This window comes from Lichenostomus cassidix, chromosome 19 (genome assembly GCF_008360975.1).
Source record: "Lichenostomus cassidix isolate B80296 chromosome 19, HeHo_3.0, whole genome shotgun sequence".
Taxonomy (NCBI): Eukaryota; Metazoa; Chordata; class Aves; order Passeriformes; family Meliphagidae; genus Lichenostomus; species Lichenostomus cassidix.
Genome location: NC_139499.1, coordinates 85,153 through 99,298, shown reverse-complemented (window position 1 = coordinate 99,298; position 14,146 = coordinate 85,153). Strand labels below are relative to the sequence as shown.

Genomic DNA, 14,146 nt, shown 5'->3' with positions numbered 1-14,146 from the left:
AAAACCCCAAAAAACCAAAACAAACCCCCAAAAACCCAAAATCAAACTGAACAAGCAAAACCAAAATCAACCAACCAAACAAAACAAAAAAAATCCAAACAAAAGCAAACAAAAAAGCCCAACCAAAACAAACAAACAAAAAAACCCAAACACCTCCCCCCCCCCCCCCCCAAAGAAAACCAAAACAACCCACAACCCAAACTTTCTGCAAAGAAAGCTCAGGGCCAAGTTGTGCTTCAAATCCAGAAATGGCAAAAAGCAGCAGCTTGAATGGCATGGAGCAAAACATAAATAGAATACATGAAACTCAAACGTTGCCAAGGAGTTCTGATTTCTAGGTGATGCCTTGCAGTGCCACTCTGGAGGTCATGGCGGGCCAGAGGGGCCAGCCCTGTGGGCTCCCTCTGTGACTTCCTTGTCATCAATGCTCAGTTTCTGGGCTGTATATATGTACCCGTATGGATGTGTAGATGGTAGCAGACAAAGAAACACCAAAATTCGGTGTTCTCACTCACTTAATTCTCTACGACTGAAAACCGCAGTAGCTCTTTCCTTTCCACTCATGCCCCAAGTGAGCCAAGTGCAAGAAGCAAGATCCCAAAGGGGTTTTTTTCCACCTTGAGGTGGGCATTACTCCTGAATTGCCATTTAAGGACAAAAACAAATGTCATGAGAATCCTGGAACTGAGCATGCATAACAGAGAAGCCAAAGAGGAGGCTCTGCCTGGTGGCACTGCTTACCAGGGACCTATCCCTCCATGGCCAGGCAAGAGGGATCTCCATCTACCTTTGACTTTACCCATTTGGGTTTGGGAATTAATCAGCTCAAGGAAGCTCCTGAAATATGCTGAGTCCTTCCCATAAAGCAGGTTTACCCATGCTGCTGGCTTCAGCTCTGTGTTATCTTTTTTTTTTTTATTTTATTAAAATAGTAGCTTTTTTTTCCCCCCAATCTTACTTGCCTGAAGTCAGGACCCCTGACCTCCACGGGTACTCACATACAAGTAGTCACATTTTTAAAGCACCATTTGCTTTTTTCCCATAGAATTTGTCAGACATCAACATTTCTTTGAGAAACACCAAACTGCATTTAGTGATTATTGAAACTGAGGTTTAGGTGTCTGCTGTTGGGCAACAGAATCCAAACCACTGCTTATTCTGCTATTGACTCAAAAAAACCAACACAAAACCAAATCCAAGGTATCCCATGGATAAATAATGGTTCTGTCTGTGTTCATGATGTCATGTGCAGAGCCTTGATCTCAGTGGTGAAGCCACAGCACAGCTGGGCAGGATACCCAATGGAGCCTTCTTCTTTCCCATGCCACGATCTGTATCCTCAAATGATGCTCAAGGGGATGCCTGTTCTCCACTCAGCCACTGCTCCTGGAGTAACAACCTCCTGTTACCCAAAGACCTGTCACAAAGCCCGTTTCATCAGGAAAACTGTCACTGCCCAACACATGCCACTGAGAATATGGCTCAGATCCCTTCTGCAGGCAATCCCAGACTCATCAAAGAGATACTCAGCCAGGGCAGGCTCCTTACAGCAGCCAGGATCTGGCCCTGAATCCTAAGAGGATTCTTTCCCCTTCCACCTTCCATGGCTGCAATTCAGTTATAACCCTGTGTAAATCCGGAATAAACCTGCTGACTTTACTGAGGCTATTCTGCAGTAACTCAGGTTTAAATGTAGCTAGAATTAGCTTAACCTATGTATGTTTTCAGAGAAGTGCTATAAACTTGTGGGAGCAGAAATTAACACCTAGACCCACAGCCAAAATCCCAGCTGATGGCACTAATGCCAGGTCTGCTGTAGCTATGCCATGCCCTGCCCCAGGCACTGGCAGGCAAGCTCCTCCTTACTCCTGTACATCAGTCTATATCTATATCTATATCTCTGAAGCCTTCATGGCTATGCACCAACCCTGATCCAGAGTATGTGTTAAAGCAAAGCAAAAAAAGAAAAAAAACCCAACCCAAATCCATGCAAACTCTCCTTGTGAATAGCAAGTGGATTTATAACAAATTAATTGGGACACATGGATGAAGGATGAGGAGAATGTGGCAGGTTGGTTTGGCTGAAGTGATGGCACTGATGTCCAGGGACTACTTCAATGGTGTTTAGAAATGCAGAGAGGATTAATAAAAACAAAAAACCACTGTATCGTTCAGTTCTGTATATCACAGGGAAACAGAGCAGAGAGGAAAAAACAATAGCTGAAATTTGGGGGGTTTAGACATTTTCATTCCCATATTAAAACACAAGTGCATTTCTTGTCTGCTACCATCTACGATGCATCAACTGAGCTACGTACCATTCAAGGCAGCATAGGCTTTTTCCAAGGATGTTATCCGTCTAGGGGCTACAGCGCAAGTTAATGGAAGAAAAAAAAAGAAAGAGAAAAAGAGATCCATGAGTGCTGCAGCTTGGTTTCTTGGTCATAAACAAAAGCAAAACCCAGGATGATACTGTCTATAGCAGCTTAAAATTTCTCTGGTCCTGAGGTTCCTTGGTACAGAGACACTTTCAGTAGCTAATAACTGCTGGGCAAATTATTTACTGGTGAGCTGGGCTCTCCACCTCGCACCAGGACCTGCTTTACTGGAATTTGCTTAAGCCTGCAAGCATCCCTTTGGCTATGCCACTCTCCTAAGCAGCTCAAGGTTCACATGTGCCTAGGGATGCATGGCCAAATGGCAGCATTTATGGCATGTGCCAGAACAGCAGCAGCTGTGCTGCACAGCTGTTCAAGTGCCAGAGGACAAAAAAATTATCTCAGGTTAGGAGCAGATGAAAAGCAAACGGAAATCATGACTGCAGCAACAGGGGAAAATGGGAGAAAAAGGAATCCCCAAGGAGAGGCTGGTGCTTGCCACTGACTCCAAAGTGATGAGTGACATAAAAGGAAATTAATTTCCTGTGGAAAAAACAGCAGGAATGGGACTATGGCCAGTATTTGCATGATGGGCAAAATGAGGAACGAAGAAGCTCATCCTACTGAAGTCACAGCTACAGGGAGAGCTGGTGGGGATGTCAGGGCTGCAGCGGCAGGGCAAGGAAGGAGCTGAGAGGGGAAGCTCTTGATGCCAAACTGAAGTGCACTGACACCAGCAAACTAAAGGGGACTGGGGAGACAGCAGGAGCATGTGTCCAAATTTCCTAAGCAGAGGCATGAGCAATCTGAAGTAGCTCCAAATACCTAGTTCAAAATAAGTGTTCCCTGTTTCAAGTAAGTTCAGGAAAGCGGCCACTGCAGCACAGAGCTCTGCTGATACCCTGCATGGGGAAGGAGAGCCCTTCAGTTCAGCAGCACAAAGGAAGAGAAAAAACATGTGGTTCTGCCTAAGACAGCTGCAGCTGACATTTGGGTGTAGATCCACATGAGCTGGGGGCTCTTCACTCCTGAGCTGCAGGAAGACAAATTCTGCTGTAAGTGGCTGCAGCAGTGCTGCTCACTGCCATGCTGCAGGACCTTGCCCCAAAATAAGCTATGATCTCTGCAGCTTGGTCCCCTAAATCCCTGGTGACACCCTGTGGGCAGCACCCACTGCACTAAATGCTTATGCAAAGGGGAAGAGATACAGATGGGTCATGCTGGTGCTGGGAAAGCCAAGCTAGAGTCCAAGCCAAGAGGGAACAAGGTCCTGGCATGGCTTCTATCGAGGAGGAATGCAGGCAGGAGCGCAGGCAGACTGCAGGCAGCAAGGGAGAGCAACATATGGCAGGATCTTTACAATATGGGTCAGAACTGATTTAGAAAAGGCAGCGTGGCATTTGCTTTGGTTGGCAGCAACTGAAAGGCATTTGCAGCATTTCAAGGTGCTGTTATGAAAACACCTTAAGAAAGGTAAATAAAATTTCTTGTCCTGCTAAACCAAACGTCCCACTCATCCTTAACCATAGGAAGCATCCCACCAGGTTCAGGGCAACTGTGCTGCAAGGTACGGAGTGCATCCCAATGTGACAGACTACAGCCAGGATGGAATGGCACCCATCCCACTGTGTTATAAGCACCCTGAAAAATGAGGAGGGTTGGGGTCACTGGGGGACACAACAGGATATGAGGGTGGTGGAGAGCAGGAAGAAAAGAGCAAAGTGAACACAAGAGCTTGGATGAGCTGGATGATGCTGCTGCCTTCTTGACAGCAAGAGGATGCCACACACAGAGGCAAAAGGAGACCAAAATTAGGGAAAGAAAAAGGTGATTGGAATTACAGACCTGCTTATAAACAGGCTTTGAAGCTCCACAGCTATTCACACCTGCTTGAACTTTAACCTTCATAATTATCAATATTTAAAAATATATTTTTATACAGACACAGACACAGACACAGACACAGACACAGACACACATATATTCAACCTGCCTGAATTTTCACCTTAGACTAGCAAGAATGACCAGCTGAACACTCAAAAATAATCCCCCTGGGCCTGGCTGGGGGGTTAAAAAGGGTTGGGGGGTGAAGGGAGTTGGACATGGACCTTGAAAAGCAACCTGGTGATGGAGCAAGATGTGCTCAGCCCTCATCACAGCTTTCCTCTTTTCTATTTTTCTTGCTAGGAGTTTCAAGTGCGAGGCACATCTCATCAAAGTCCTGAGGACGATTGTGCTCTTGTGATTAAAAAAAAAATAAAAAGATATATAAAGGATGCCTGGATGTGTGATTGTTTTAATTAAAGAACACTGCCTGCCCTACTTTATTAATTGGAGCATGGGAAATAATCTATCATGGCGGTAGGGAACTTGGGGACAGATGGAGCTGTGTACATTTTCAATCAAAGCACATAAAAATTAACATACAGAAAGATTTTTGTGTGTGTATGTGTGTGTATGCTAGATTAGTTACGCTTGATAGTTTTTTTTCAAAGGCTTGTATTAAGCCAGTTTGGTATCTGTGCCTCAGGAAAGAAAAAACAAAAGGATAAGGGTAGTGTTTATAGCACTAGCGCTTCACTGCTGCTCGCTCACTCCTGTTTAATGCTGAAAAATCATGCCACTTTCAAAAAGGGGCTTCGAAGGTCTTTTTTGCAGAGCAGAGACCATCAGTGTGGAAAAGACAGCTGGATATCAAAAGGAAAACTTCTGGATGCCAGGAGAGTTGTGCTCCTGTGTTAAAGGCCCTGGGGAAGTCATGCAGGTGAAGCACTGGTGGCCTCAGGGCCATTGTCCCACCTTTGAAAGGCTGCAAACCTGCACTGCGGAAGGTTTTCTTTCCCAAAAACCAGCCTCATTCCCCACAAAATCCACCTCCTTCTGCAAACAGCATCCTTGCAGGCACACAGCCCCCCGTTGCTTCTGCACTGGCAACTCCCCCATCTCCCATTTGAGGAAAAATGCCATCTCAACATACAAATTACAGATTATCTTGAGAAAAAAGCACATAAGGCACTCAGATTATACTGAAATCCTTTTACGTGTTTCTTTTACACTTAAAACGTGGGTGTCTCCAAATGAAAGAGATCTGCAGTCCTACAATTACTGGGAACGCTCTTTGCAATGCAGGAGGTGCGCAACTTTAAAGCATATTAAACCCCATAATTCAACCTACAGGCAACTAAAATCAGTCCGAAGTGATTTTTTTTAGAATTACATTAAATTTCCCTTTTTCCTTATTATGTGTATTCTTCATCTAATTTTTAGCCAAAACAATCCACAACACCCATTAGCTTCCCTTACCTTTATGATGTCACCTCCTGAGCCTTCCAGCTTTTAGAGACCTCTGCAATGCCATCCTGCTTGGGAATGACTATTGCTTTCATTTTAACCCTCCTCTATGAATTTAGAAGTGATTTTCATTGATTTTATTTTAATAGCAAGCATGCTGCTGCACTTCATTTTACATGACTGGCTTCACTACACAATACTGAGGTAAGAAGAAGACTCTTTAATTTAAATTTTTTGTAACCTATGGCTAGTTGGAAATCATTCATTTTGTTAAAGCAGATGAAAAGCAATCAAAGTCAAGGCAGTGACTGCACCACTACATTGCCACTTTGGTGGGGTGGAAAAACAAACAACACGTTAATTGCTGCCAATGGGGACTGCGGAGGGGCAAAATACATCAGCTCATTTCTGGAGGAGACATTCCAGTAGTAATTTGACTACTAGAAAATACTTATGAGTCCTGGAACTATCTCTGAAGATTTGGCAAATATGGGAAATTGTCTATAACAAATTGAGATGTCAAGTAAGAAAAACTCCTCACCTGTAACTGCTCTTACTTAAAACATCTTTGGGAGGAGAGGGAGTGAAGCACCCAGCCTGGCAGGGATACTGTGACCTGCTGAGCCCGTTTGGGTACTGAAATATACATAATAAAATATGTCTTTGGATTTCTGCAAAAAGGCCAGTCTGTGGGGGAAGCATTCAGCTGGAGAAGGAGGGAGAAAATGCACATTGAAAAAAAAAATTATTTTCTCTATATTTCTATTTCTCAGGCTTCGTCTCCCAGCCAGGTAGCAGCTCGAAGTATTTGCCTTCTGATGTGTTCCTTTGTTAATGGTGTGATTTCTGTAAGATCAACATCTCTTAATGTAATTATACTGATTACAGCAGGGGAATGGGAAGACAAGATGTGGCTGGAGCAGTGTATACATAGGCATGTAATTCTGTGGAAAACCAGAGTTCTGCAAAATTTGTACTTCAGTGAGGGCTCATTTAAGGTCCAGCTGTGCAAACTGGCACGTTGCTGCTTAGGACCAAAGGACACAAGTCTAAGGCTAAGCTCCACAGAGGTCCGGCGACCTCCCCATCATTGGCTGGGCCCTACACTGAGACACAGAAGTGAACACATGGACCATGTCTAAGTTTTCCTAACAGCTCACCTTTTGTAACAGCTCTAACACCTTTCTGCTATTCCCAATAACGGCATATAAATGTTTTCCTGCCTGTCATATTTGTCTTTCCTAAATTGTGCCATTGCCATGGAGGCTGGCCAAGGAAATTAGAAGCCATGAATAAATATGACAAGGCTCTTTGTACCCATCTGTGCTCTTCTAACAGTTGTAATTACAGACATTTAAAATCAAGACAGGTTTTTACCCATGTTTCTGACAGCAGCTCTCTTTTCTGAGCAGCCAAGAAATGAGACAGCTACTGAGGGGACTCACAGTGAAGGACACGGCTCTGGGATGACGATTTGAGCAGCTGTGTATGGAGTGCACCCTGGACACCCTGTCCTCTCCTCTGCCATGTCTTCCCTGGTGTATCTGCCTGTGGAATGTTCACGAGCTGGGGTGGACTTTCACTGCTATACTACTGCAGCCCAACATGGACCCCAGTGGTTAATCACCCCTTACCACGACCTTCTCTCACCACCCAACCCACCAGCTCATTACAATACAGATTTACCTTAAGAAAACACTTTAAAAAGTGTGTGCTTTCTTAAATATAGAAAACAGATCCCTACCCTAGAAGAGCTCTTGAAAAATGTCATCTTTTCAAGGCAACAGCAGCAGTACTGATGGGTGATGCTAAGGCCAGCTGTCTCAGGCAACAAATGCACCAAACAACAGCAAAACCATAAGTGGGAAGCCCAGGAACGTGAAGTCAGAGCAACCTTCCTCCAGCTGATAAAATTATTGCTTGCCACCCACAGTTTACAACTCCCTGACCACCACTAAACTCCTGGCCAATGCATTGCTTAGGCAAAAAGGCATAATCTCTTACCGGGTTTGGGGATGAGTCCTTGAAAAGGCCTGTGAAAAATAAAGAAAAAAGGAGATTTAAAATGAAATGGTACTGGGAAGCCAGAATGCCTGGATTGAACACCCTCCCATGGCCCAGGGAAGGGTGGGGATCAGCCTGTCCTTCACACACTATGCCACGACTCATGTGGGACCAGCAGGAGCTCTGTGGGGATGAGGTCCCTGCTTGGGGCAATGATCCCTGCTCGGGGCAGCATGTACCTCATGCCCCATTGATAAGAAAAAACATGGTCCAGTGAAAGGGTGACGGAGCCACTCTTAAGCCCATTTTTTCCCATTTTCTCACTTTAGTGTGATACATAGCTTTTCCCTCCCTTCCTACTTCTGTCCATCCTCTTTGGCTGTGAAATGCAGAGGACCCTGCCACGAACAGGCGGTGCTAAAGCACAGCAGGGCTCTGAGCACTGCCCTGCACTAGCAATAACCTGTCCAAGCCTCCTAAAAAGGGGCTGGGACTTCTCTGCCTGCATATCAATGACACTGAGCACCTTTTTCTCCTGCCACTGCCTTCCCCACCATCTTCTCAGGCAGCAGTTGAGAAGAAAGCAGGAGTGTCTGTTTTATGCTCCCCTCCTTTCTAATGAGCCATTAGCTGCCAGATTAATTGCTGTCTTGGGGGCTGGAGGCATTTACAGACCTGCCCCAAAGGGTCTGCAGAGCAGGGAGTACATTTATGTGGGCTCCCTCCTCTCCCCCTCTCTGGCTCCATGGGATGGCTGACACCTCTCATCACTTACCGTGTCACAGTGAACTTGATTTTATCAGCGACGGCCAGTATCCTCTCCAGGTTTTGGGAGCCAAAAGTGCAGGGCTTCCTGAACGGGATCCCAGGAGGCAGCCCCTCTATAATCACCGACCCTGGATTGCTCTTAATGCGCTTGTATGGCACTTGCACAGGATATTTAATCCCCAAGGCCTCACCTAGGAGAGAAGTGAGTGTTAAGTACTGTGTGTGCAGGATGCCAGGGATGCCATTTCTGCTGTGGCTCTGGCTCCATCCCCAGCCCTACCAAGGCACAGCACAGTGTGGGCAGGCTGCTCAAGGCACCAGGTCAGCATTAGATCAAGGACCAACATTTCCAGGCTGTCTCCATGACAGCAGTGGAGGGTTCCAAAGACAGGCACATGTGCAGGAGGGCTGATGGGACTGAGGAGATGCATCGTGTTCTGCACGATGATGCCCATATACTACAGTGGGAGGGATGGAAAGCTGCTGCTCTTTGCTTTGGGACATTATTTCGAGATAACTCCACAGGGATGTTCCCTCTCTTAGGTGCTGCGATAAAGGCAGGCCAAGTGAGTAATGCCCCTGTGAGGGGTAGTGGTCTAAATATAAGTATGAGTGACCTAGCAGATCGATTACATCACACTGCCACAGACCCACCAAGGCAAGCACTATGTATTCACAATGGTAGAAGGCACCACTGGATGCCCAGAGACGCACCCTGTGCCTCATGCTACCGCACGGAACACCATCCTGTGCCTTGAAAAGCAAGTCCTGCGGCAACAGGGCACACTGAAAGAACTGAGCTGGACAATGGGACTCATTCCAAAAATACCCTCATCAACACCTGGGCCAGAAAGCACGGGATTGAGTGGGTGTATCATATTCCCTATCAGAGAATCACAGAATTAACTAGGTTGGGGAAGGCCTTTGAGATCATCAAGTCCAACCTATGACCTAACACCACCTTATCAACTAGACCATGTCACTAAGTGCCACATCCAGTCTTTTCTTAAACAGCCCCCATAACGGTGACTCCCTCACCTCCCTGGGCAACCTGTTCAAATGCCCAGTCACTCCTTCTGTGAAGAATTTTTCCTAATGTCCAGCCTAAACCTCCCCTGGTGAAGCTTAAGACTCATCTTGTCTTGTCTCTGTTTTGCTGGGAGAACGACCCCCACCTGGCTACACCCTCCTGGTCAGGTGGTTGAGAGAGTGATAAGGTCTCCCCTGAGCCTCTTCTTCTCCATGCTAAACAACCCCAGTTTGCTCAGCCACTCCTTTATAAGGCTTGTGTTCTAGACCCTTTGCCAGCCTTGTTGCCCTTCTCTGGAAGCATTCAAGCATTTCAATGTCCTTCCTATACTGGGAGACCCAGAACTGGACACAGCACTCAAGGTGTGGCCTAAACAGTGCTGACTACATGCACCAGACTCTGGAAAAACTGAATGGTACAATGCACTGTTAAAATCCACACTGAAAGCAATGGGTGGGGGAACCTTCAAACATTGGGATCTACATTTAGCAAAGGCAAGCTGGTTAGTCAACACCCCAGGCTCTACCGATCAAGCTGGCCCTGCCCAGTCAAAACCCCCATATACTATAGAAGAGGATAAAGTCCCCATGGTGTATATAAGAAATGTGTTAGGTAAGATAGTTTGGATTAGTCTGGCCTAAAGCAAAGGAAAACCCATCCATGGGATTGTTTTTGCTCAAGAACCTGGGTGCACTTGGTGGGTGATGCAGAGCGGCAGGGAAACATGATGTGTCCCTCCAGGGAATTTGATTTTTGGGTAAGAACAGTCTGTAATGTTGTATTGCGTAACACTGGGTGCTCAATGACACTGCCACTGTTTGCCATAACATGGCCAATGAGGATGGACTGCTCCAGATACACCAGTGACGAGCTTGTGGTGCAGCAATCAAAAGCACAGCAGCCCCCCTACCCTGGAAGACCTCTAGGATGGATAGAACCCACAATCATGGACTAAATGAACTCAACAAACATCTTGGAGGGATGGCATTGACAACAGAAATTGTATCTGTACTTGTGTGTATATATACATACATGCACACATATGTATATAGTTGCAAGGTGTAGATTTCAGCATGATGTAAGTCATATAGAATAAGGGAACCTGGATGTTATTCTGCATCACCTCACACCATTTTCCAGGAATGAAGGAAGGAGTCCCTTCTGGTCAAGTAAGTGTGGCAGAGGGAGAGGTCAGGTAGCACTGGTTCCCTCTGTTATTGATGTTGTATCTGTTGCTGTTTGTTTTCTTATTCAATTGCTGTTTCCCGTAAACTCTTCTTATCCCAATCCATGACTTTTACCTTTGTACCTTCAAGACTCCGCTCCAGCCCACCACAAGGGGAGGGAAAGGGAAAAAGGCAAGTGAATGAGCAGTACATGGTTTGTAGTGCTTCAGTGTGAACACTAAGCTGGGGTATAAAATTCCTAAACCATAACAGGGGGAAAATAGCATTTCCCTGCTCTAGGAACAGCACAAGCAGCACCTTCTCATCCCCCTGCACTCACTACAGCCCATTCCTATTGCCTTCCCAACCTCCCACCACTCCCTGTGCTCCCACAGCTCCTGCAGCAAAGAGCACATATTCCCAGGTCAGCCATTCCCTCCTGGCCCTCCTAAGTATCAGCAGCTCAAGGGGAGATGAGAGAAAGTACTTTGCAAGGAGCAATCAGGAGCAGAGGGCTCACCATATTTCTTATTGAACAGGTCCTGGACTTGTTCCCGCAGCGTATTAGCAATGTCTATTCTAGAAAGCCTGGCATCATAATTTTCTGTAAAATAAAGAAACAATTATATATTTCTACTGGTAAATTAAAAGGCACTCTGTGACTTTTAAGTAATGCCATTTTCTAATTATAGGAAAGCCCTTATCTTGCAATTAGCTAATCTCTGGAGTGGGTCATTCAAAGGCCTTAAAAATAATCTAAACAGAAATATGTTGGGTTTTTTTCCTCTGCCTGTTTGCTAAGAATAAAAGCCACGAATTGAAGATTCAGTAGTGATAATTACTGGCATTAAAATAAAACACACTCCAAAGCCTCTCAGAAAAGCCAAAGGCTTTGAAAAATCCCCCATCCTTGTGCAAACCCTCACAGGCCCCCAGGGCCCAAGAAGAGATGCTGCAGCAAGGGTAGCCCTTTCCTGTCCAGCCCACAGGCTTCTCACCATCACTCCGTCCCCCAAGGGAGCCACCATGCTTCTGCCAGCTGAACTCGAGTGGCATTTATACAAACATCACACAGGTGGAAAAAGCCCCACAAAAGGCAAACCCCTAGGCTTGGAAACTTAATTATTCATCTCACAAGGTCAGACAGGGATAAAAGCTAAGATGGTTAATTACGGCACCATGCAGGGCACTTCAAGCCTCTTCTTGGACCTGCAGGACTGCCTGTCCTGGATATGCATCTTGTCTTCTAGTTGCCTGTGCTTTCTATCCTTTCATCCCACCTCCTTCTCTCTTTCCTCCCAGCCTTGTCTTGCTCCTCTGCCAACCCATCAAGCCCCAACACCTGCACCACTCCCTTCCCACATCTGTCCCATGCAGCCTCTGCAGTGGGCCAGGGGCTCTACCTCAGCCCCCATATATGCCTCCAGCTCCCCACCTTGAAAGCCCTGTCTCTTCACAGCGTCTTCCAGCAGCACCTCGCTCGAGTCCCTCTCGTCGGCCGCTGAGACAGGGGACACAAGAGGCATTAGGATTCACAGTGCTGCCAAGGGGAATGCATGGGAGGGGATTTCCAGCCAAAAAACAAGGTGGGGAGGGAAGGCTGTAGGAAACCACTCTCACTCCTCTCCTACCTAGACCTTAACAGCCCAGCTGCTGGGTGTATTTCAGCCTACCTTTGGCTGCTGGGCTGTCTGATGCCGACTCCTTTACGCCCTCTGCCAGCAGCTCTGGTCTGGAAAACAGGGAGAAGCAGAGGGCACATGAGTGACTTCCCTGCCAGCGACACCCTGCTGCTCCAGCATTCTCAGAACACCACTCCTTCAGCCACAAAGCATTCACCTTTTCTGGCTAATGCCATTTAAGAGCTCCTGAAACACAGCAGGAAAACTTTGGACATAGTTTTCATGCTGACAGACTCTTTAATGAGCTGATGTGTCACTCCTTGGGATGAGATTAAGCAGGTGATGACTGAGCAGCTTAAGTCAGCAGCTACAGACTTTTAGCAGATATGGTCCTGAACATTTCTTAAGGATGGGAGAAGCCGTGCATGGCTCCTTTCAACATAAAATTGAGCCCAAAAATTGTCATGTACCTAATGCTAAAGGTGCATAGCAAGGTAATAGCAGGGCTTGTTAGCAAGCTGCACTGAAGCTGTGTCACAAAGGAATGGCTCTGAGATCAGGACAGGAGGAAACCCCAAAAAATGGTTGGCCTGATGTGATAGCTGCTCTTCTGACACCACAAAATCTCCAGGCTCCCAATACTTATTTTCTGTTTTGGTCACCTGCAGCACTGGTTGTGTCAGCATTTAGGTAAGAAACTGCCCCCAAAATACCTAAGACATCTCAAAATCCATCTCTGCTAGATCTATTCCGTCTTTCAGGGCAATGCTATTGCATTACATTGGTTGTGGCTTTTCACAGCCCTCCCACAGATCTTCTAACACCCTCACTGCCAAGCACAGGGCCAGCATTTCTCCTGATGTCTGCAGCATCCCATGTGCACATCTGGACCTCAACTGGAGCCACTTTCTGTAGGAAAGCCCTCCAGGGCTCCCAGCCCCTGCCCTTGTTCCACATCAGGGCACCCTGAAGTTTAAAGGCCTCTTCAACCATCCTGTTGAGGTGTCCAAACCTTTGCAAAAGCAGGTTAAAAACCCAAAAGCCATCAAGGGACAGATGACAACACCATCACTGCTTCCCACAGATGGCTCCAACAAGGCAACATCTTGTCTGCTTCTGATCAAGTAAATTTACTGGAAGTGACCAAGTGATGGGCGCTCCCCAGGATGCTGCATAGCAGCAGATCTGAGCAGAAACACCCTCCCCAAGGGACAGCCACCCCACCTGCCTTACCTTTTAATGACAAACTGGATGTTGTTGCTTGCTTGCAGGATCTTCTTCAGCTTTGCAATCCCGAAGCAGTTGGGGCGGCGCAACAGGATGCCTTCTGGCAAGCCCACAACAAATAGGTCCTCAGGGTACATCAGGAACTTGGAGTAGGGGACTTTGACTGGCTCTGATATTCCTATGGCTTTTGCTGCATGAGGACCCAATCTCATTAGTTTGTTAGACCTCCATGTCAGGTCTAAGCAACAGCAACATGGTATGTTAGTGAAGGGACTGAAGAGGTTTTGGGGGAGTTTGTGGCCACTCTGTGCCTGGTGGGGATGCCCCTGACACTGGCAGACATGAGATGAGGGACAGAGCCATGCAGCCACCTGGAGCTGGCTTTTGCATTTGCTACATTATCACAGCCTGCCTTCCTATAAAGGCTGCAAGCATATCTCCACAACACAATGGAACCCCACATCCAGACCCCCATGGAAATCTCTCTGCTAAGTGAGGGGACAGGGAATGTGCTTGGGGGTGCCCCATCAGCTTGTGGAGCCCAGCATGGTGAGGACTCCCCTTGCTCTGCTAAATATTGCCAAAGACAACCAAACAGCCAATGCCAAGCAGTGCTATTTGGACAGATGAAACAACAGGTTAAAGCTGTCTCATCAGTGT

At 46.6% G+C, this 14,146-nt stretch overlaps 1 protein-coding gene across 8 annotated transcripts in view; it reads right to left on the bottom strand.

Annotated features, from left to right (window-relative positions):
• The window catches only part of GTF2IRD1 (GTF2I repeat domain containing 1), a 67,570-nt gene that overhangs the window by 5,502 nt on the left and 47,922 nt on the right, over nucleotides 1–14,146 (bottom strand). For 5 of the 8 annotated variants that reach the window (XM_085078712.1, XM_085078708.1, XM_085078709.1 and 2 more), the window contains 7 exons: nucleotides 13,493–13,676; nucleotides 12,311–12,369; nucleotides 12,073–12,138; nucleotides 11,158–11,241; nucleotides 8,449–8,632; nucleotides 7,674–7,702; nucleotides 2,319–2,366 (listed from right to left, as the gene is read on the bottom strand). In XM_085078712.1, coding sequence (XP_084934838.1) covers nucleotides 2,319–2,366; nucleotides 7,674–7,702; nucleotides 8,449–8,632; nucleotides 11,158–11,241; nucleotides 12,073–12,138; nucleotides 12,311–12,369; nucleotides 13,493–13,676 — 654 coding nt within the window. Of the gene's footprint in view, nucleotides 1–2,318; nucleotides 2,367–4,486; nucleotides 4,617–7,673; nucleotides 7,703–8,448; nucleotides 8,633–11,157; nucleotides 11,242–12,072; nucleotides 12,139–12,310; nucleotides 12,370–13,492; nucleotides 13,677–14,146 lie in introns of those variants that run through there. The other 3 variants (XM_085078714.1, XM_085078710.1, XM_085078711.1) reach the window with 3 other exon arrangements.